The 22462-nt window shown below is 38.3% G+C and overlaps 3 protein-coding genes across 6 annotated transcripts; 1 reads left to right on the top strand and 2 right to left on the bottom strand.

Moving 5' to 3' along the window:
- Nucleotides 1-698: 698 nt before the first annotated feature.
- On the bottom strand, nt 699-14080 carry LOC124179138 (A disintegrin and metalloproteinase with thrombospondin motifs adt-1-like). 4 transcript variants are annotated; one of them, XM_046563302.1, is made up of 15 exons: nt 13711-14080; nt 9261-9330; nt 7879-8135; nt 7171-7683; nt 6826-7087; nt 6609-6714; nt 6390-6524; nt 6056-6305; nt 5756-5949; nt 5455-5636; nt 5169-5311; nt 4825-5088; nt 4624-4735; nt 4404-4484; nt 699-1254 (listed from the first exon to the last, which is right to left on the bottom strand). In XM_046563302.1, exons 1-15 carry the CDS (start codon nt 13777-13779, stop codon nt 1199-1201), a joined length of 2694 nt encoding a protein of 897 aa, XP_046419258.1. In that variant the 5' UTR covers nt 13780-14080; the 3' UTR covers nt 699-1198. The 4 variants fall into 4 exon arrangements, with proteins under 4 accessions (XP_046419258.1, XP_046419251.1, XP_046419241.1 ...); XM_046563295.1 differs by lacking the exon at nt 699-1254 and having other exon boundaries at nt 2714-4484; nt 7171-7392; nt 7471-7683; nt 13711-14078; XM_046563285.1 differs by lacking the exon at nt 699-1254 and having other exon boundaries at nt 2714-4484; nt 7879-8132; nt 13711-14079.
- Nucleotides 14081-14951: 871 nt separating this feature from the next.
- On the top strand, nt 14952-19092 carry LOC124179153 (pseudouridylate synthase 7 homolog). The gene is made up of 5 exons (XM_046563314.1): nt 14952-15551; nt 15737-16240; nt 16370-17897; nt 18392-18543; nt 18654-19092. The coding sequence occupies exons 1-5, from the start codon at nt 15350-15352 to the stop codon at nt 19058-19060; spliced, it is 2793 nt and encodes a 930-aa protein (XP_046419270.1). The 5' UTR covers nt 14952-15349; the 3' UTR covers nt 19061-19092.
- A 127-nt stretch (nt 19093-19219) lies between these two features.
- Nucleotides 19220-20956, bottom strand: LOC124187887 (zinc finger protein 239-like). The gene is made up of 5 exons (XM_046580072.1): nt 20864-20956; nt 20476-20628; nt 20044-20213; nt 19619-19784; nt 19220-19467 (listed from the first exon to the last, which is right to left on the bottom strand). The coding sequence occupies exons 1-5, from the start codon at nt 20868-20870 to the stop codon at nt 19220-19222; spliced, it is 744 nt and encodes a 247-aa protein (XP_046436028.1). The 5' UTR covers nt 20871-20956.
- Nucleotides 20957-22462: the final 1506 nt, after the last annotated feature.

Here is a 22462-nt window from a genome sequence, read left to right as displayed (position 1 = left end):
AATCTCGTAAGTGAAAATTGTAAAAGGTCCCCAATATCCTTATGTTGGATTTATATGTGTATTCCGATTACACAAATTTATAACTATAAATAATGTAATAAAAATACCTATTATACAGTTGCTCGAAATGCCTTCAACTTATTTCGAATAATAGCTAAGTTATACAACCTATAAATAGAATTCTTAAAATTTACTATTCCATTTTATACTCGGGGAAAATAAACAGGAAAACTTTATTCACATCATGCGTATATATTACCCGAGCACGCTTATCCCAATCGTATTTTTACCGATCAAATTTATTTTCTGACTCACTGTCTGGTTGTTCCGTTACGAACAAGTGTGTACAGTGCTACACTCCGCGCTGTCCTAAATATCGATAGAAATAAATTCCAATTTCATCAAATTTCGTGCTGAACCCTGCCCATTTGCTTGTTGCGTAATATCGCTATTTGATTCCATGTTATTCAGGACATTGACCTGGATGTATTCAAGGTCTAAAACACCTAAAAAAGAAAGCAAGACTGACACCGTCGTTTTTTCTTTTGTCAAAAAATCAGAATGACGAAACCAATATTCGCAGTATTCGTGGACAGAGTTTTGTAACAAAGCAGAATTAATTGCTATGATCTTTATTTATTTCATCATTTTCCGAAGTAGTAATAATATTACAAATAATTGTGTAGCATGTGATTTTCTTTGATTTTTGGCAGCTATAAATCTTTTATTGCAAAATTATCTATCTTTCTGTTATGGCGGTAGATATGGCTAGGCGGAATATTTATTCTCAGTATTATTCCGCTTAATTAGTTTACCATTAAAGAAATATGAATTGATCAAATTCACTATTGGTAAATTCTGGATTAAAAGACACGCATATTTCTGCATAATTAATTGTCCTCAAGCCTATTTCACCGCGTGTCAATCCATTTTAAATCCAGTCGGTTTTCAGATTTTGAATTTGTTATTTCATACTCGAATGTTTTTTATGTAAGTATATATATACGTCCTATATGAGGTGATACTTTGGCTGTAATGATAATTTAACTTAATATTATACATATTATTTACAATATCAGGATATAATGTTTCACTTAATCAACCCAGCAGCAGTTTTTTCAGCAAAAGCAGTTTCAGGAGCGCTTGCTTATTCTGCGCTGGACTATCATCGAGGTATCCTGGGTTCGAAACGTCCGTGTCATCGATTGGAGTTGCGATTGCTACCGCAACCAATATCAGCATGAACAAGGTACGCTGAAAATGTAAATAAGTAATGAAAATAATTAATACGGTGTTAAAATTTGTCCTCAACTTTAAAAATTACTATTTTTTTTTTATTTCATTCGCGACTCTATCGCAGTTCATTGGTGTAATTAGAGGATAACTTATTGCATACGATCGAAAGTAAATCCCGAGTTTCCAAATTTAATTGAAGAAGCACACAATTACAGTAGATTTGATTATTTAACAGTGAAATTGAAATAAATTGTAATTTTTCCGAATAATCCGCACGTCACGGATTCAAACACTGAATAGTAAGTATTGTTAACACGCTTACCATAAAACCTTCCATGGCAATGTTGTTTTAGTAACAGTTAGCTGATAACTGAATCTTGGACTGTCACAGTGGTGACTGTTCTAAGTCAAAGAAGCGTGTATGCTTTTATATCATTCACTGCTAAGATGGTGTCGTGGAGTTGTAAAATTTATAGTCCGAAACTTGGGCCCCCACTCTACAAAATTTTGAAATCGTCCGTGTGACTACGGACAAACTATAGTCTTCTTTCACCATAAAACCTACGCTTGGCAAAGATTGCGGATCTAGTCAAAAATCCGCAGTACCGAATAGAAATCTCGAAACGTTGTGACCTTGCGAGTTCATTTCATTCCGTTTTTCGGCCATCGCGTAAACATATTACCAATAGATACTATACTAATTTACAATATTTACGCATATTTTATACAGTTGCAGTCAAATCGACGAAATTATTTTCTCTCGCTTGAAATTAATTACATGCCGAACAATATTAACTAACTAAATTTATTATCAGTGCATGGTGAGAAGTAACGAAAGCCTGTGTGAAAAAAGATTCTATGACACTGAAACCAGCAGTAAGAAGCATTTCTGCAATCCCGAATCAATCGTATTCCTTATTTACTACTTCTAGGTGAATCCATTGTAAATTATACAATTGAGTATGCACTATGTGAATTTATCTTTTTTATTAAAACAAATTGTATGTCTTGATTTTACATGTGGAAGGGAGACTGTGGCTAATCCACGCAAGCTGATATAAATACAAAGGTCCGTTGGCGGGGGAAATCTTGTCTTTATATTTTGTTATTGTCAGTGCAGATACTACACTGAGAAAAATCTCGTTTGTTCTAGTAACTAGAAAAATTCAGTAAAACAGGCATTGTTAAAAAAACTGTTTGAATATTTTTGGAATTACGAAAAACTAGGTACACGTAACCATTTTGCGCTACTGTCGATCCTTTTTTGGTTATTGCAACGCAAAATCAGTTTGTTCGGTTTACTCTACTTTTTTAGTTAAATAAGGCTTTAACGTCAATTTATTGTTGCACAAGCATTAAATTTTCGCGACAGTTACAGGAAAGTATAGTAACAGTGATCGTAATGAGAAAGAATAGTAACAGATACTAGACTTTCCGGTAACAGCTATAAATCTAATTTTCACTTTGTGTTTAGAATTATATTTTTCGACTTTGGTAAAAGATGAAAATAGTTAACGACTGAGCGGTAACTGGAACTAAAAATTTCTCTCAGTGTAGGTATTTTTAATAATATTTGGTTAAGCAGCTGACTAAAAATTGATGTAGATTAAACAAAGAGATTCATAATAATTGATATACAATAACGATTTCAATATGAATTGCGAAAAATTTTATACTTTCCCAAATGGAGCTGTAGCGAAAGACTCCAACAAGATTAATCAAACTGTAAAAATGGAAATTTGAAAAGTGCATCTCGCCTGGAAAGAAAACAAACCCTCCCAACGGAATGCATTTGCGTAATGAAGCGGTCATTAATTAGTTGCATAGCTTCTGATAAGGTACTTTGGGAACTTTCACGTCACGAAGACGGGTGTGCGGCCTTCTAAACACAAGGTTTCAATTACCTCTGTTTTTGATTCTCGGATGATGTATTAAACGATAATTAAACGATATATGGGCACTTCCATTGCACTAGTATCATTGACACGTTTCAAATTTTTCAGTATGTGTACTGAATATTGAATATTGAAAAGACAGTTAATTCTTGTAAGATCTACATAAATCCGGTGATTTCAAATAGTTCTGAATGCTGCAATAGCGATGTTCTAAGTATTAGGATTAAGTAACTTTACTCGATGGTATTAGTATAGCGGTGTTTGAACGGGTCAATTAACTCGTCATATTGCGAATCAATTTAGTTACTCGATTGGCGCCGAATGGTAATGAATGAATTAATTAAATTGAGTCCAGTGCAAATCTGATGTCATGTAATGTCACCTGGCAAAAAACAGATTTTGTATTTTTCAGGAACCAAAACCGGTCATGGCCGCATTGACGAAATCGACATGTATATAAGCGCAATTATTATCCATTATTGAGTAAGATACGAAGGTTAACTACCAAATTATGTATCTTAGGCGTGTGACATTTATGCAACCACATAACATCTAAACGTATTTCGCAATCAGGATTATAGACATGATTCAAATATAACAGAGTTCAATATAATAATAAATAGATAAGCTAGAAATCACTACCATATTATTAACAATTTTACCCCTGGTCTAAGCAATCTATCGTCAATAAAACTCCATTAACTTAAACTGCCCGTAACAAATCGGCTAATACGCGTGATTCGATACTTTAATAAAATAAGGGTCAAGGAATTTACGTGAAACTTTAAGTTAGTTTATTCAAATAAATAATACAATATTTTTGCACAACTTTTCACCATCAGGCTGAGTTATGCATCCTGTAATCAAATTGATCCATCGGAATGTGTATAGGATTGTTGAGGTCTATTTGAAACGGCGGACGATATTGTTGATAGTCGAATTGACCTGAGAAATTTAATTGCAAAACAATACTGTCTATATCTTTTTGTTTCAATTTCGATATTATCACGGTTTTGTCGTACTTTAAGTTCCGCCGGTATCTGCCTCTCGACGCTCCTTTCACGGATTTATTCCAGCTGAGTGTGTAATCGTTTTGACCCGGTCCTAAACTCAATCTTCGATTAGTCATACGTTTGTAGCGTGACAATAAAGGTAACGAAAGTATACTTTCATACAGTGGAGTATCGTCTTTACCAAATTCTAAGCACTTTCCTGTTACACAAAACGATTTTCCATTTCCTTTACTACAAGCGGTTCCGAACGGGAACCAACCATTTTCTCCATTCACTAAGTAAAATCTGTGCGAAACGGTATCATCTTGGCAAGCGACGCGGCACGGCCGATCCGGATCTTCTGTAAATCAATATTTCCTTCGATGAGTCCTATCGTTAGTTCCATAATGTTATATTTCAGAGATCTTCGTGAAATTTAATTATCCATGTGGTCTTTACAGCATGCGCTATATGCGATTTGGACTTAATTGAAAATTTACCAATCGACGGTGAAATCTGCATCCCTAATCCAGACAATCGTCTGACTCTTTCCTTGTACTTGCTACATATCGACGTTGCGAACTGATAAGGACTTCTAAGGCGCCCACAGCTCTGAACGGTAAATGTTCGTGTTAATTAGCACAGAAGTAAAATTAAAAACACGTACGATAGAACAAGTACATCTAGAAGGAATAACTTACATTCGAGTCAGGATCACATAGCTGAATACTTGTTTCATTGGTTTTCCTTCTCAATCTATTCACCAATCTTATACCAATTCCTGGTGCAACACAATTGAAGTGACATCCACTTGCGCTCATCCAATTATCGGATCTATCAATATTCAAGTTTTTAGATAGTAGATCTACGTCGTCGTTTCTGTCAATGTGGTTCGTATTCAAGGAGTGGCATCTTTCTGGTAGATCCAAAAATTGATAATTTTCAGAACCAGAGCACAGAAATTCCTGAAACGCAGCAATATAGGTGTTTAAAAAAATTGATCCGCATAAAGTTTTGCAATACTTGATTAATTATTATCAAGTACCTCGCACCGGCCAGTAATGCAATAGGACGTTTTATGGAATTGGTACTTCCTCGTTTGACATGTCGTCCCGTCGGGAAACGTCCATCCCCGTGTTTTAAATCCCCCTTTATTTGTCGGACACCACACAGTGCAAGCTTCTTCGACTGTAAAAGGGAACGAACACTATTTATATCCTGCTATTATGAAAAGTACGATTATTTTCAAGACGTTAATCGTGTGCTCAAATATTTCTTGGAATAGTCAATAATCGCTTCGTACAATTCGTGGAAATGAACATAAAACTTGCCATTTGACGATATCCTTTGGAGCCCAGTACCCAACAAATCCATATCCACTTCTCTGGCTCGCGTGCAAATTTGATCCGCAAATTCGTTAATGGTTGTAGATGGAACTTTCAAGCATTGACCAGCTCTACAAGCCACGTAACGTTTCCGAGGACCAACACATTTGTTTTCTTCACCAAGCGAACTGTAAGATACCAACCACCGTAAAGTAGAGTAGCTGTTTTTAAAAATAAGCAAAAAATTTTATGATATCTATAAAATAACGTCTCTCTATAACTACTGTATATACATTTCGCGGAATACCTTAGAGTGTTACAACTACGCGTTATCACTCTGATGCCAGTACTTCCACCGTCTAAGTTACCGTGTTCATCATAAAGACATCCTGAAGCACATTCCGATACGTGCCATGCACTCCAGAGGTCAGATATTTTTTCGGTACTACTTCCATACGTAGACAGTCCGTTCTTATCAATGCACCGACCACCGCGGCACCACTAAAACAATATGTTATCATTGCTTCTGAATTATTCATCGAATGTCTTGCATGGATACTGGGAGAAGCATGTTTTTGTGCGAGTGTTGCAGCCTATACGATTATACCTTGTTGTTACCACAGAAGGTTCCTTCCAAAGCAGGATGCGATGTCCAGGTGTATCGATCACGTTCGCAATGCATGTCCCTGCATATATCGTCGAGGGATTGCTGAGTCGAATGTCTACTTCCAAATCCATATTTCAGAATACATTGTTGATTCGAATCAAACCTTTCTCCAGGCAAAGCACCCTCAGCGCTGTGATCCAATTGACCTCCACTACTACCATGGTCTAATAGACATCTGGATTGGCTCGTCCTGGATGAAATTAAATCGTAATATTTCTCTAAAATGTGATCAGTTCTGCACGTATGTTACACCGGTAAGTTTGAAAAAGCTTACTGTAGAAACCGCTGGAGATAACTTCGGCTACAAGGAGACCAAGTAATTTTACCAGAGCCTAGCGTGGGGCTCATTATATAGCTAGTCGGATCACATTGATTGTCGGATGTAGAACCGTCGTGTCTCATTCCCAGGCTATAAAATTTTCACTCGAGACTTATTTTATACATTTCTGTGTAACTAAGATTGTTTGCGTATTTCCAATGTGTCTTATCTTACTTGTGCCCTATTTCATGAGCGACCACGTACACGCTTTCGAAATGTCTTCCTTCGTTTACAGTGCAGCTACTAGTCTTTGTGCACATTCCAGCAACTGGGGCTAAACCTGGTAAAATGTACAGTAAGGCAAACATAATTTGCATTTAATGCATATAACTTTATCCGTTTGTTATGAAATCACGGGTTTAATCATTTTTCGCGAGGTACAGTCACTTACCAACGACTTGAGAACTAACTTTCCCACGTTTATTAACGACGTACAAATCAAGGCCAGTCAACATCAAAGCGTGGTCCCAATGCCTGGTATCCTGATCAGTCCCGGGATTCTCTCGTCCTTGCCACTGGCAAAAGCTACTCAAGTACTTATCGATATCGTGAGGCCTGTTGAGTCCTGCCGGCTCAACATGTAATATTTCTAATCGCTTCAAAACAAAATTCACAATTTGTCCCAAGGATGGATCGTGATATAGAAGCTGCACCTGAAATTGCAAAGAAAAGTGTTTTAAGCATGCCGACATAGCTCGATGAATGGAGTGAGTCCAAGTCCAACGCTTTTACTCACAGCATTTATCATTGCCAGTACAAATCTGACGAGCTCCCGCTCCGTGTTTTGAGGGTAATTCCTAGCCATGTGGTGATATAAATCTCTGTCGACAAATACAGCAGTTTCAACAAATACGGGACTGCTTCCGGTTCCTCTGTCCGTTCGCCGGAGTTCGGAAATGCCCCTCTTGGAGCGTAGAACAGATTTTTCATTCCAGGGATCCCGCTGGACCGTTATCTCCTGGAATTTACCCGATGCTTCGATACCGTCGTTCGAATCGTCATTGATTAAATATTCCTTTCGATATTTTGTACCAACTTCCGCTGAAGTCTCAACGCTGTTTCTATTCGGCGCTAGATCAGAAATCATTTCCGTTTTCATTTCATCCCATCCAGTGCCTAATCTGTCGTAATTCATAAGTACTCGTCTTGATATCATATGCGCTTGGGTGTCTGAACTGTGATTTTGCAATCTCTTCGGTAATGGATGTATTGTGAAATACTCCGACCCGTTTCCTGATATGACACCCCTCTGAAAATAAGTAATTATTATTACGTCATTCGTTCTAACCAATGAAAGGGAGTCATCATCATTGCAAGTCATTCAAGTAGAGGTATTAGTTTCTGACAGATAGAATCACAATCTGCAATACTTTCACTTATGGATATCTCACAAACCGTATAAATAATACTGAATTCGTATGTATGGGTAATTATTTTATCGTACAATGCCGTCACAAGTTGATACGGCGATCTCATTTCCGTAATAAAGGCAGTCAAATTCGTCTCTGTGCTCGTCGGTGACATCTTCCGTTCCGTTTTCGCTTCTCCTCAGTAACGCGAACTCCGTCGCAATGATGGAATTGCTGGGAATTAGTTCAGAAAGCCAGCTTTGTCCAAGAGCATTAATCGATATGGTTTGTTCATATTTGGATGACGATGCTGGTTTATACAGAACTGGATGAATTATCTCGAAGTCAGCTTCTGAAAAACGTGTGGCAAGATATTACACTCATCCATGTATGTTCAGACATAATTTGAACTGAGCAGAAACTTGGAAGAGATTATGTATAAATCAGTTTCATCATTCCACATCTAGGCAATCAGAAATTGCTTAATCCGTGTGAAACATCAACAGGCAATTCGGAGACGACTGAGTGCAAAGTGCATAACATTATGACGATAATAAGTATAATGTGCATAGAAATTGCATCCAGAGAAAACAGCGTGGAGTACACGAAAGAGATCTTAATCTAGCGCATAACGAAAGTTCGTTATTACGAGACGCATATTTTTATACTACATACTTCTATGTACACGTGTGCTGCGTGTACGATGTTTCATTATTTCTGCTACACCGCATGAAAATATGAAATGGGATATGGTAATTCGCAACAATTGTTGCCGCGATGTTTATCCGTACACGTATGATGGATTTTACTCGTTAACGATGCCTGAGAAAAGAATGCATCTTTGTTCGTGTTATAACGATATCACAATCAACGTGTTGCATCTTTGGCAAGAGATGCTTTATCTTGACAAATAACATGTGACAATGCTTTATTTCTAACCAAAACTACACATAATTATAATGAGATTCGCACGTAACTTTGAGAGACCAGACTTACGTAGCAAAATTCACTGTCCTTTATCACCGAGAACAATTTTTTGTTGTAAATAACAAAAATTTGGTCCTGGCAACGAAGTTTTATGGTTATTATACATCCGATCAAACGTTACTTTCGGACAACAGAAAAGTTTAGTTGATTCTATAATGCACAGAAAACAAAATATTTTAGTAATGTCTATAAGAAAAGGTTTGACACTGCAATGCCATAGATTCTATTGCGGTTCCGAAATCAGATCTACACAGTGAAATCGTTTTGTAAATATTGGTAAATGATTTTTTTGAATTGAATGAATTGTTCTAACTGAACAAACTGCGTCTGCAAATAGATTAAAAAAAAAAAAAATTAAGTCCTGTGCTACTGTAGATGAAATAAGCATACCAGGTAAATATTTATCGATTAACCGGCAACAATCAATTGAACCATAATGATCGACTGCAGCATAATATCGCTCATATAATATTATATCTTTACTATTTACCTGAGCCAGGTCCAACGAGTAACTCCCATTCCGTGCGAGATAGAAATTGCTTGATATTATTATTCGTCACCTGTAAGAATCAAAATAATCATTAACGAAAAATTAGTCCTGACGGTAAAAAACACCGATTTATTGCCAAATGCAGATGCCTACATAGACATCAACATGTCGCTCGTTCTGGAGTTCACGGAGAGAAGAAAAAGAGCAGATTGTACTCAAAATGCAGGAAAAGAGGGATACGTCGAAGTTTTTGGTAAAAAATACCCATATTAACTATATTTTTTTCTGCCAATGTAACGCGTCCCTCTTTTCCTGCAGCTTTGAATGAAATCTGTCTTTCATTTTCTCCGTAAAGTTTAAGTTTTGTGAGAGTGTAAGCCTGCAGGGACAGGTCTTATGTGAAGAAGAGCATAATATTTATACAATATACTCAGAATTAGTTATATGTGTCTGTTGCAGTGCCACGGCGACACGCGACGCTCCGTTTGGTTCCGCAAAGTATAAGGTGCATTCTTATAGCGTAACGGCATTTTACGGTATTCGAAGGGGCATTGCACCTCGATTAAAACACCATTTCACGGTCTATGCGCTTAGGTGCATTCACGGAGCCGAAAGAACAACGGAAAATGACATGTGGTGCAAAAGGAAAATGGAAAAATAACACCTCAGGGTCATGCCGACGTCTCGTTTTATCGCTCTACTTATCGACCAAAGTAGCATGTATTACTTCTCAAAAAAAGTAGGACGACTTTGTTTTCGTTTCAGCACCGAATTCAACAGACCTGTGTACGATTCCCGAGCGCATTGTTTCAGCCAGAATACATATAATTATTGACAACTGATTTTGTCAGTCTCGGATTGTTGACTTGCCACGGCTTGGAACCGATGAACAACCAAAATTTAAAATGAAGGCGACAAGAAATGACCGCATTTTGTCTAGGAAAAACGTATCTACAAACGGTTCACGCGAGCAGTATAACTTGGTTTGGGCATTTCATCGTGAAAAAACTGAGGCAACGGGTATTCGAAACGTAAAAACATGAATCTTCCATTCTTGACAGGTCGGCAGAAGACATCGTAATCTCGACACGGTGGATGAACACTGTTTTGCATCCGGATGGCGTTGGGACGTGCAGGCTTCTGGTAGGTTCCAGTGATTCTGCAGATGTAAGATAGCTGGTAATCGGAGCAGGCAATCTTTCTTCAATCTCTTAATCATCTGGTCTAGTTGTCGGAAGGTCCAACAATACGCAAAAGCGAATATATTACAAACTATAATACACCTCTCCGCATCTTCCCGTTGTTATACAAAGCTGCTTTCAAATTCTTATTTAAATTCCAGTGTTACGTGGGTATTTCAGTACAGTTTCGATTTTATTCAATTTCTTTTTTTTCTCCTCTAATTACTGCTTCAAGTTAATTAACTTCTGCATGATGATGCTCGATGAATTTACTATATTATGCAAACGAATCTTCGTAATGAACATACCGTATTGTCTGTGTTCATAACTTTCACAATTAGTCTATAGGAGGTCCAAGGTATGATTCTATAACTTGATGCCAGAATTATGTTATTCAATTGCACTCTGACTCAACTCTTCACGCATTGGTAGGATAAAACTTATCGAAATTGCCAGGAGAACATGCGTATGAGAACCTTATATGTGTTAACGAAATATCTATCCTCTCTACGTTATCAATTCACATCATGTCCCATCCAATAGAAAAATCACTGAATTTCTTCGCTGCAACACGTTCACAATCTAGAATTAAATTGACAACATTGTATTGGTAGCAAGTAAGGAAAACCGATTTCTTGGGATATTATACTCTGTTTCAACAATCACAGACGGATGCTTCGACAAGAGTTGGAGTGTCAAGGTGTTGTGATAAAATCGTTTCGTTACGGGCAGAAGATAGACGTCCTCGGCCTCGAGACTTTGCGAACCGCGGCCATTGATTTCGTTGATTACCTGCAGAAATCCGTGGCGTTGAAAACAACCGGAAGGAGTCTAGCAAGACGTAGTGAATACACGACAGTGATCGTCAATCCACTTCCGGCAATCTGCGAGTCTTTCGCGTCGGTAAAATTTTCTGACAAATACGTACAGAGTATATACCTTGGGAATATTATTATTATTGTTGTTGTTGTTATTATTATTATTATTATTATTATTATTATTATTATTTGTTGTCTATTACACTATCACCCAGGTAATGCATTGTAGTTCTCTAGTCTTTATCTCGTGCACGAAGAGAGAGAATGAAATTTTTCGAACAAGGGAAAGTATCTGTTTACGTTTAATCGAGGTGCGGCCGGTGAGAACTCAACCGTGACTATTAGCATCGTGCCGGAAGTGGATAATTTTTGGATTTGTAATGAATCTGAAAACCAATCTGAATTGGCTAAACGCGAAAAAAGGGTTGACGGGCTTCGCGATTGTCTTGCGAATGAAAGTAAGATTATAGTCGACGCAGTACAAAACGAATAGTGATTCTATGACATCAATCGTTACATACACACGTACCTGTGCCCGTCCACACAGATTAAACCCTTGTTGAAATTGCCGAATATGTAAATCGGTCTGCTACCCAAACACACTTTTGTGCAAAGGTCATTTTAACAATGAAAACATCAAGCCGTACAATAGAAGTTGTGATAGGAGATACGATTTAATGATTTCGAGAGGACAGAGAGACAGGTTTGCTCGCCCGCTCGTTCGCCTATTCAACGAACCATTTCCACTATTTTTAACAACTTCTGTGTCGAGTTCGCTACGCGAGTAACTTTTGCTTTTTGTCACCAGCATACATATTAGAGGAAAATAATAGAAGTAGAGCCGACGAACTCTGTGACCTTCGCTTCGAGTCCAATTTTTTAGCGCAGATGATGTGCGAGACGGTGGATACATTGTGTTATACCGAGATGATACGTGGCTACATTTTGCCTAGCTTCTGCTTGAGACGTGCTTACTAGAACGTGGAGTGACACGGGTCGCAAGAAATGGTCCGACGTTCCTTCATTTTCTCTTATTCGTTGTTCGACCTTTTCTTTTCCCGATGCCACGTGTCAAATAAAAATGCAAAAAGAAATGCCAACGACCAGGATGTCTTGGCTTTGATAAACGTAGACGACAAGATGCAAGAAACTCGTTCACCCTGCTTCAATCCATTTTTAGTGGAGAGTCCTGAATAACAATATCACCTATCTTTCGGAACGCGGCTATTATACCTGAAAGCGAAATCCGGGCAATGAATTTTACTTGTATATAACATCCGCCGTGTAAAGGCCACACACACAATAAACACTCGAATTAAATACACAGGGTAATTGAGCCATACAATATATTTTATTTATTATTGTGCAGTTGACTGTAAGCACTATCATTTGTACTATTAAGCTTTTTCGTAGCGTTGGCTTTAGTCGATACTTTCTTCACACCATTCGTGTGAAACCTCAAGGCTATAAGCACGTGTTTCGGCTTCGGTTATGTGCAATGAAACTGTGTCACACACCGGAGCACGCCATTGACAGTGAATATCTATCGCGTAACTTGGCCAGTCAGTTTTATGCAACCCATATCCTATGTGCTCACAAAATTGCATCAATCTGTAAATATAATATTTTCTACGCAGTACATGTTACACCGATTCCTTTTAAAAAAAAAGAACCGATTCTTCGTTTCCGGACAGTTGCAGCTATACGTATGCATAAAGCATACATACGCTCCGGATATTTATTGTTACGCGATGTTATCGACACCTATTGCCAAACTTCCTCTACTTATATTATATACCTATATCTATCGTCATAATTGGAAATAATGTTCGCAAGATTATATCTGATTCGTAAGTTATACCTGTATCGGACCGAAGCCTCCTTGTTGCTTAACTTGACCCAATCCTCGCCCCCCCCCCCGTGCTTTGCCGCCATTGCATATAAGTCATTTTTGTCATTGAAAACGATGATTCTGGTACAATTCGAAGGGTAGGAAAATTTTATGATGCTTTTGCTGATGCCTGATATATACCGTAGTTCAGATCTACGTATGAACCAACGCGCTTTATTCGCCGAAATCACCCGCGTAAGCGAAACCACTTGATTTCACTGGCGCAAGAAATGTCTCATATTTATATACTTAAAGTTCTGTATAGTAGACCACATTTGCGTCATTACGTTAGATGATGATCAATGACCTCTTTTGAGTTATCTAATTCTTTACAAGTCATTGAAATGCACCCGAGACCGAAAAAACCGGAACCGGTGAAGAATTTTGACACTTCTTGCGGCATGACTACGAAAGTTCAAAGAACTTACGAATATTAGATGCTCGGTTCATTATGCAGTGATTATGCCGTTGAATCGATATCGTTCGGAAAGTGTACATCGGATCCGATATATACGTACCTAAGCTTATTTATGATACACTCTATGAAATTGTATACATACCTGAATTCCATACTCTTGGCAAGTTACAACGTACAGGAAAAGTATTTCGATATGTAATGTCCACTTCATGTCATCACTGATATGTCTTTTTTATTACAATATTTACTTTATACCTCACAAATATTCCGTATATTATTTAGTCGATGTAACGCAATATTTGCATCTGGACCTCTTGTTCAATACAATTTTCTCGCATTAAACAACAACAAATGGAAATAGAATTTTTCAGTATTCCTCGGAAGTGCTTTTCTAATGCTTCAGCTACTTCCGAAATTTACGTTGCTCGGAAACCTGCGGTTAGCGAACTGACTGCTGAATATGTAGCACCTCAGATGATGTTACCTCCTCCCACTTACCAAGAGCACCCGAGTGATGCTCCCTACTTGTAATTTGTTTTGGTACTTGACTTTAGAGTTTACTATATGGTCTTCGTACAGGGTACATGCTGCGTTTACATCGCGTAAACTCAATACCAGTGCAATTTTTCTTAACAAACTCTGAAATGTATTTGGCGCTTGTGCATTTTTTGGAACACGTGTTTGAAAAAACTGGAGGATCACATTTGCAGACTACTTGGAAAAAACGTTGCAAAACTTGATGTTTTCAGAATACATGCAGAGCTTTTTCAAATAATTCGGACATATTAATAAGCTCAGAAATATACTTTATCGACGTTAAGGCAAACGCCAATATTCTCATTCTAAGCAGCGGTAGATAGAGCGTTATAGTCCTTCTGCAATCACCAATTAGCCTATGTAAATGTGTCTAATTGTCCTAAGTGATCTATTGGATTATATTACTAGCCACTCCACGAGATTCATGAATTGCTGACGTGGATGTGGAAACAAAAATCTTCATTGCTACCATGCGCCCTGCTGAAGGCAACCTAGTGTACACGTATTTTGTTGATAAGGATGGAACGCGGAATTTACTTACGAACATATTACGAAAACGAGACCACATCACCGTGCATGCAACAACAAATATATCGCAATGAAAAAAAAACATTTAAGAGTAACCATTAATCATTCCCAAAATTGAAATTTCCTCAGGCATCCAAAGGTATATGAAATGATTGCAGTCATGCTTATGCGACAGCTATTCGATTATTGCTTTTGCCTTGTATTCGAATTACTGAGTGATTTGAATAATGAAGATTTCGTTAAAATTATGACATTGAATGGCAGTGAATTGTATTCAAATTTATTATATTTGTAACGCGCAAGTATTACGTGGGTCTTCATGTTGATATGTACTTCAAAGACCTCCAACAATTGTGAAGGTGCCTGAAGGTGTTAACTGAAGGGATTTCGAGATAAGGCGCGGCATTAATTCAAATTAAATCGTTGTCTCGGATCCGGTGTTTCTTCGATTCGTGCCTGTCCGACGGGCCGAGGCCAACTCTTTCAACGACCGTGAGACCGCGCGAAAGGACATAACCTAAATTTCATTCGGTTAATCTGACTCGTGATTCTTGTGTAGAGTAGGGTAGTCTGCCAACGTGGTTCACGAACAGCTATCAAAAATTTTCTCTTCTAATTTGAAAATTAAACCAGTCTACTTCACATATCAATGTGATCTCATAGCGATACTTAAAGCGGCTATAGTTTAAGTTGAGTATTATTAAGTACATAAAAGAATGCAGAGAAACGGTGACGGTAAACAAGCCGGTACCGGCAGCTCTGACGGCAGGGGACAAACCGGTCATCGCGGTCATACTGATCGGATTTTCCATGGGGGTGGACGATCGTTCTCCAGGGGAGGTTATTACGGCGGCGGCGGCGATGGTTGGGGTCATCGCGGAGGCGGTGGATACCGTGGCTATCGCGGTAGAGGTAGAGGTAAATTCCATATTTTCGTCAAAGGTGTGAAAGCGCCAAGTATCACTATCAGGTCAAAATTTTTAAAGGAACAAAATTTAGCAAGGTTGCAACATCCTAGTTTATTACCCTATCCATGTGACACCTGGTAATAGATGGGATTTTCATTGAATCGTTCAGTTTATTTTATTTTTATTCTTTCATAGGCTACCGAGGCGGCAACCAAAACAGAAGAGGGAACAAAAGAAACCAGGGAAATCTCGACATCGATGGCAAAAGACTGAAAATGGAGGTAGGAAATCGATTGAAAGAAGTGGACATTGGCGTCACTGAATTCGTCGGAAATCATAACGGATTCTCAGGTGTTGTAAAGGAGAGATACGGAGACTTCCATGTACACGAAATAACTTTGAACGGTGAAATAGCCAAACTCACAAACCAGACCATACCTCCAGAACCAGATCAACTGGAGAATATGGAAGATCTGAAAAAGGAAATTCCTCCAGAAGTTTGGAAACAATTGGAAACACTGATAGAAGCTGACAGTGTGGTTTTGTCTGTGGAAATCAACGTCACTACTATGAACAAAGACGAGCGCCGTGCTATTCATGCAATTGCAAAGAAAATACCAAATACCATTAGCCAAACCATGGAAAAAGGGGAAACAAAATTCATCGTTGTCGCCAAGGTTAACAAGCAGAAACAAAGTGGTGGGTTACGAAGAGTCTAAATTTTTATAGTATTTTCACAATAAATTCACTTTTCCTTGTGCAAATCGTGTACTGGGATAGTTTTTGAAAAATTTGAATATTATTCTAGTATTTTGATATAACTTTCAGGGCGCATGTTCCGCCGAGATCAACGCGTGGATTGGGCTCGCCGTGGTGGAAATTATTGTCAATTTCTTCTCCACAAAGTGAACATTGACACAATGGACGCGTTAAACCAAATGGGAATGTATTTAAGATTGAAATCCAACATGTTTAACTATGCCGGAACAAAGGATCGTAGAGCCCGAACGACCCAATGGGTTAGTTTGAAAAAAATAAATCCACTCGACATTTTGGCAGCAGCGAAATCAGTCCGAGGTGCTTACGTTGGTAACTTCAAATTTTGTGACGAGCCCCTCAAACTCGGAATGTTGAGTGGAAACCGGTTCAGCATTGCATTGAGAAGTGTTACTGGATCTGATGAGGAAATTGACAAAGCTATGACTTCGTTGCGTGACAATGGGTTCATTAATTATTACGGTCTTCAGAGGTTCGGAACAGTAGCTGCAATTCCAACACATGAAATTGGAAAAGCGTTATTGCAAGGCAAATGGCATGAAGCAATTGAACTCATATTAAAACCGCGAGCTGGTGAACTGCAAAGGGATCTTGTCGAAGCTAGAGAGATATATCAAAAATCTAAGGATGCTCATGCAGCATTCAAACGAATTAGCAGGCCTGATAAAATAGAAGCCAAACTCTTGTGGGGTCTTCACGTCTGTGGCGACAAAAATCCTCAAGGAGCGTTAGACTGGATTCCCAGGAACACAAGTTTAATGTACATTCATGCCTATCAGAGTTTTATCTGGAACCTAATGGTGTCTAGGAGGATAAAAGAGTTGGGACCAAAACCTGTGGTTGGGGATTTGGTGTACGAAAATCGTAACTTTAATGAAGAGACTGATAGATTAGACTTTAGTCATCACCATAACGAAGACGAGAGTGAAAATGATAAGAAGCAAAATCCTGCCACGGACAAAAATAGAGCTAATAAAAGCGATTTGACCGAAGTAGGCAAACCAGAAGAAGCAGCCGAAAATAAAGAGGGACATAAGGTTGAGGATACTCAAATTGAGGGAAAGGATGCAATGAAAATTGAAATAGATGAAGTAAATATGGAATTAGCTCCAGCTATTGATAATGAGAATAACGCGGATGCTGCAAAAGATACAGAAAATGGGCAGGAAAGAGAGAGGAAGAGGGAAGCAGTCGAAAATAAAGAGGAAAATAAAGTCGAGGATCCAGAAATTGAGGCAAAGGATTCAACGAAAATTGAAGTAGATGAAGTAAATATGGAAATTGTTCCAGCTGTTGACAATGAGAATAACTTGGGTGTTGCAAAAGACACAGAGAAGGTGGAGGAAGTCAAGAATGACTTGAACCAAGATAAAAACACAGCTGAAGTAGACAAAGAAGATCTGCGTAGTCTCCCAGCTGTTAAAATTTTGACTGAGGAAGATTTATCTGATTACACACTGGCTGATATTGTTATGCCTCAACCTGGATGGAGAGTGACTTACCCAACATATGCCAAACCATGGTTTGATGAAATCCTTGCTAAGGATGGTTTAACTACAGATCTCAGACAAAAAAACAGGTAACTTCATTAACATTAAAGATTAATTTGCTCGGATTAAAATTTCTCATTTTTAAATCATGATATTGAAACTTGTAATGTTAATGTAACGCTACATTTACAAGAAAACCGTTATTATGCAACTTTAGAATCGTCTGAAATTCAGTAAACCGTAATAAAGGCAAACATACCAATGTTTGACCAACTTATCACTATTTTGAGGTTAATCTTAAGCTGCAAAGTAATACATTTTTTTCACATTTTTCGTCACTGATTCAATCTTGTTTCGATTCACGAAATAGATTTCAGTAGTAAACACTTATGGTTATACAGTGGAATAAAATAGCTCAGTGAGTTTGTTATAAGGTACATTTTACAAATTTACACGGATATCAATTGATCCCGCGTACACAAGTATTATGCATCACATTCACCACATAAAACATGAACTTATAGTCGGTACAAGACAGCATATACATATACTTATTATCATTAAAATTAATTTTTTTTTTCAGAAAATATACATTGGGTGGGGCATACAGAAAGATGTTGGAAATTCCATCTGATATCTCTTGGCGAATCATGCGGTACCAAGAAAGATACGACGATCTGATTCTGTGCGATATTGATGAAATGCGAGGCCTACCAGCACCAAAGGAAAACCCAGGTATGTGACAGGATTTATTTCTACACATGTTTTACCTTTACATATCACAACAAAAACTATTATGTCGCTTGAAAGTTAATTGTGCTAATGGTTTTTTCAATATGTTCCAGAGGGCAGGTACAAGGCATTAATCGTTGAGATGTCTCTCAGGCCGAGCACGTACGCGACGATGGCATTGCGTGAGATTTTGAAATGCGATACATCGTCGCAAACGCAGGCCGCCCAATCTGCCGCAAACAAAGCAGAGGAAGACGAAAGAGAGAAAAAAGAATCAACCAACGAAGATGAACAGAAATCTCCCGACGTTGAAGTGAAAGAAGACAAGGAAGCCATTGACGAGGATAACGGAACGAAAATGGAAGTGGTGATGGAGACTGAACCGAAAGAAGAAAAGATGGACGTTGCTGACGACAAGGAAAACGATGATGATAAAGATACGAAGACATTGACCATGGAAACCGATTGCATTGAAAATACGATCAACATCGATATCGATTCTGTTATAGCTAAGCCATAAGCAAATAAAGTTAAATAAACAATTGCAATATATATTTAGATAAAGAGACCTTTTCCACCTACCCCGTCATCATTTACGTAGAAAAACCGGACTAAATATTGTATACGACGGCATGGTTTAATTAAATGTAATACAACATTGTTCTATTTGTAGAAGATTTTACTTCGAATATTGTAACGGAAGCCAAGGGTTCCACGGAAAAATTGGAGTAGGAATTTGTATCGTTGTTTCACCTTTCGATCCGTCGTTTAAGTTGTTGATCAACGTGACGTTGTCGTTGCGTATATTATCTCGAGTGGAAGAAATTATGGTCACAGTTTCTGAGTAGTGGGTTCGCTCGTGAGCTCGCAAGTTGCTTGTAACTGAGAATTTTTTGTTGCATAACTTGCAATAGTGAGGTCGATCTCCTGAAATAAAAATATAAATCTAATGATACGCCGCATAAACAAAAATGTGACAATTCCAAACAAATAAAACATCACCGATCTACTTTCGCGAATAACGAAAAATGTTACAGTAACAGGTACATATTTTAGAATATAATTTATACATCCGTACCGCTATGAAGCTGCACGTGATGATGTAGTGCCGCAGGCTTGCAAAATCCTCTAGCGCAAATTGGACACCTTAGCGGCCAATCGCCGGTGTGCGAATATCCGTGAGCTCTCAAATCTCCGGGCGTTGGAAACGAGCGGCCACATTCGTTGCATTTGTGAGGTTTTTCCTGTAACGATTAAACAACGGTTTAGTTAGTAACTGGTCCGTTTTCAAGAGAACAGATTGATTTGAAAACGAAAGTATGTAACTTGGGCGAATATTTTTGACTATTTTTGATGCCTTGTAATCCGGAGACAAAAAGCGAAAAAGACCGGAGAATTTCAAGCGAAAAGAGCACAAAAATTGGATTCTCAGGGGACCAAAATTCAAATTCAATCATGATGTATCTATCGATCTACATTTCAAACATGTAATGCAATAATAACCTTGTAGTGAGTCATTCGATGATAGTACAAATTCGAGGAAGCGGTAAATCTTTTTCCACAGATTGGACACTCGTGCGGTCTTTCTCCGGTGTGAATCCTAGCATGCGTATTTAACGAACTGCTGGTGCTAAATTTTTTTCCGCACACTAAACAGCCGTGCGGCTTTTCCCCTAAAACGTACGTTACAAAAAAGTTATTGGTAATCAAAATTTATAATGTACCACCTCCTTAATTATTGTCAGCCTGAATAGACAGTATAATTCCTTTGCCTGAATTTTGCAGGTGGTTTGTTCAACCCTTTCCAGTAACACTGTCGATCGAGGCTCACCCAAATAATGAGCGGAGTCAAATTTACTACACGAAATGACAGAAAACCATCACGAAAATTGCCCGTTAACGCGTTTAGTAAGCACAATGTTGAATTCAACTTACCCGTATGCGTGCGAAGATGTCGTTTCAAAAGCGATGGACGATCAAAATGTTTACCGCAAGTTGGACAGGGTAGTTTTCGCGGACATCTTATTAGTCCGCGAATACTTGATCTCGACGTCCCGTTGCAACTTAGATCAAGGGGAGTTTCCTGATCTATTTTAATTTAAAAAAGTATTTCTTAAAATCCCGTGGCAGTCAATTTCTTTTGGCGGTTAGATAAAACTAGCTGAGGCAAATTTTTTTTACCTACTCATTAAAACTACGATACTCGGAATATGATTATTTCGAAAAAATTGCAAACCCGTAAATGGGAAACGCTACTGAAAATTAAATTCATAGTTGTCATAAAAGTAAGTAAACCAATATTTCACGCCGACACTGAGCTCACCTGACATTTTAAAAATTGTCGCGCGCTTGTTAGCCGTCAAATAAAACGAGAGCCCACTTTCTAATTCTACTTTTCTCGGTTATGCTTGAAAATTCCACAGTGAAAATATATATCTGAAACTTCGACAACAAGTGTACTAAAAAGTTTACCAAATCCCACAACCGTTGTGATAGCAATAAATTGTCCAGGTGAGAAGTAAAATGAAAAGAGCAAGATAGGGGTGCCAGGGCGCATGTCAACGGGGGCGGTGTCTTCTTCGCGTGGGCGGAGTATCCACGGATTTTTAATGCTTTGCAATGGTGCACAACACCTGAAAATATTTGAAAGTATACGCCTGCGTTTTTATCAGTGAGTTATTGACTCATATTTGACGAATGACAGAGAATTGCGTATCATCGTATCCGCGTTAGCACTTGAAAGCGTGCGTTTCGCCCTCGTGACAAATATCTCATCCGCGACTACAACACAAAATTCGAATGAAAATAGATCTGACGTTATTTCGCATACAATATTCTTCAATACTACATAATAGTGCGTTGTTTACCAAGCGCGGGAAGAAGGCGATTTCAGGAGGATGGTGATCGCACGAATGAAATCGCCTTCCGCCAGTTATGTACACGATTTTTCGCTGTCCTAATACTTTCGAAAATTCACCTTTCGCAAATGTCCACCCGCTGGCAAATGTGTGTTTGCGAACGGAAATTTCACATGCGCGAAAAGGCGTTTCGTCATGGGAGGTCGGACAAAAATAAAATTCTTTCTATCAGAATATATTTTTGGAGATTCGGTATGAAATGTTTTCATCGTGAATTATATTCCTGCCATGCGCTAATTGTAAGGGAGTGACCTAGTCTGTTTCGACGTTGACGTGCATATGTCCAATGATCGAAGTCCACGTATTAGAATCGCTAAAAAGTCTTAACGCGAATTCTTTACGGAATTGTGATCAAAATCACTCCAATAGAATTTCATTTGACGCAGAAATCAAGAAATGGCACGGATTCCACGAAATCGTAATCGTAAATTCATATAATTCATGCCATTTCTTTATTTCTGCGTCAAATGAAAATGCTTCGGAGTGTTTTTGTTGAGAATTGCGTGTAGAATGGGGCTGTCAAACCCTCTTTCGCGTTTGATATACGTGGACTTCGATATTTGGAGATATATACGTAAACGTCAAAATCGACCAGGGCACCCCCTTAATAACTATTCAATATTCGCAAAGCACAAATTTCATCGAGAATTACGTCAGAGCTTAATTACTATTTTCAAATACAAGTATTTAACATGGGTAACAATCATACCATAAATACGAGCATTCTCCTATTAATTTTCTTTCGCGACACGGGGAGGACAATACTATAGAATATGCACAAGAGGTGAGGCAATCTTAGACTTTTGTCAAAGATCACGCGTGCTGAAGAAACCAACAAAAGGTTCAGTTTGAAGGTAAAACGATCATATCCGTGCCGTACAGATAGAACGCGTATTGTTGATCGGTGTACCAGACGGTGCCAGTAACTTTACAATCGGTCACCCCGCGTTTGTACGGGCACACGTACAGCATAGGGGTAGAGGTATTGTTATAAAGCAAAGTCA

Source organism: Neodiprion fabricii, chromosome 1 (assembly GCF_021155785.1).
Source record: "Neodiprion fabricii isolate iyNeoFabr1 chromosome 1, iyNeoFabr1.1, whole genome shotgun sequence".
Lineage (NCBI taxonomy): Eukaryota > Metazoa > Arthropoda > Insecta > Hymenoptera > Diprionidae > Neodiprion > Neodiprion fabricii.
This window is presented reverse-complemented; position numbering and strand designations above follow the sequence as displayed.

Coding starts and splice junctions, on each gene's coding strand:
- LOC124179138 (XM_046563276.1), bottom strand. CDS start 13,779: ATGAAGTGGACATTACATATCGAAATACTTTTCCTGTACGTTGTAACT. Junction 9,331..13,710: donor GCCAAGAGTATGGAATTCAG/GTATGTATACAA, acceptor TGATTCTTACAG/GTGACGAATAATAATATCAA. Junction 4,485..4,623: donor GCAGATTTCACCGTCGATTG/GTAAATTTTCAA, acceptor ATTGATTTACAG/AAGATCCGGATCGGCCGTGC.
- LOC124179153 (XM_046563314.1), top strand. CDS start 15,350: ATGCAGAGAAACGGTGACGGTAAACAAGCCGGTACCGGCAGCTCTGAC. Junction 15,552..15,736: donor CTATCGCGGTAGAGGTAGAG/GTAAATTCCATA, acceptor ATTCTTTCATAG/GCTACCGAGGCGGCAACCAA. Junction 18,544..18,653: donor AGCACCAAAGGAAAACCCAG/GTATGTGACAGG, acceptor AATATGTTCCAG/AGGGCAGGTACAAGGCATTA.
- LOC124187887 (XM_046580072.1), bottom strand. Junction 20,214..20,475: donor ACATCTTCGCACGCATACGG/GTAAGTTGAATT, acceptor CGTACGTTTTAG/GGGAAAAGCCGCACGGCTGT. Junction 19,785..20,043: donor ATCGAATGACTCACTACAAG/GTTATTATTGCA, acceptor TAATCGTTACAG/GAAAAACCTCACAAATGCAA.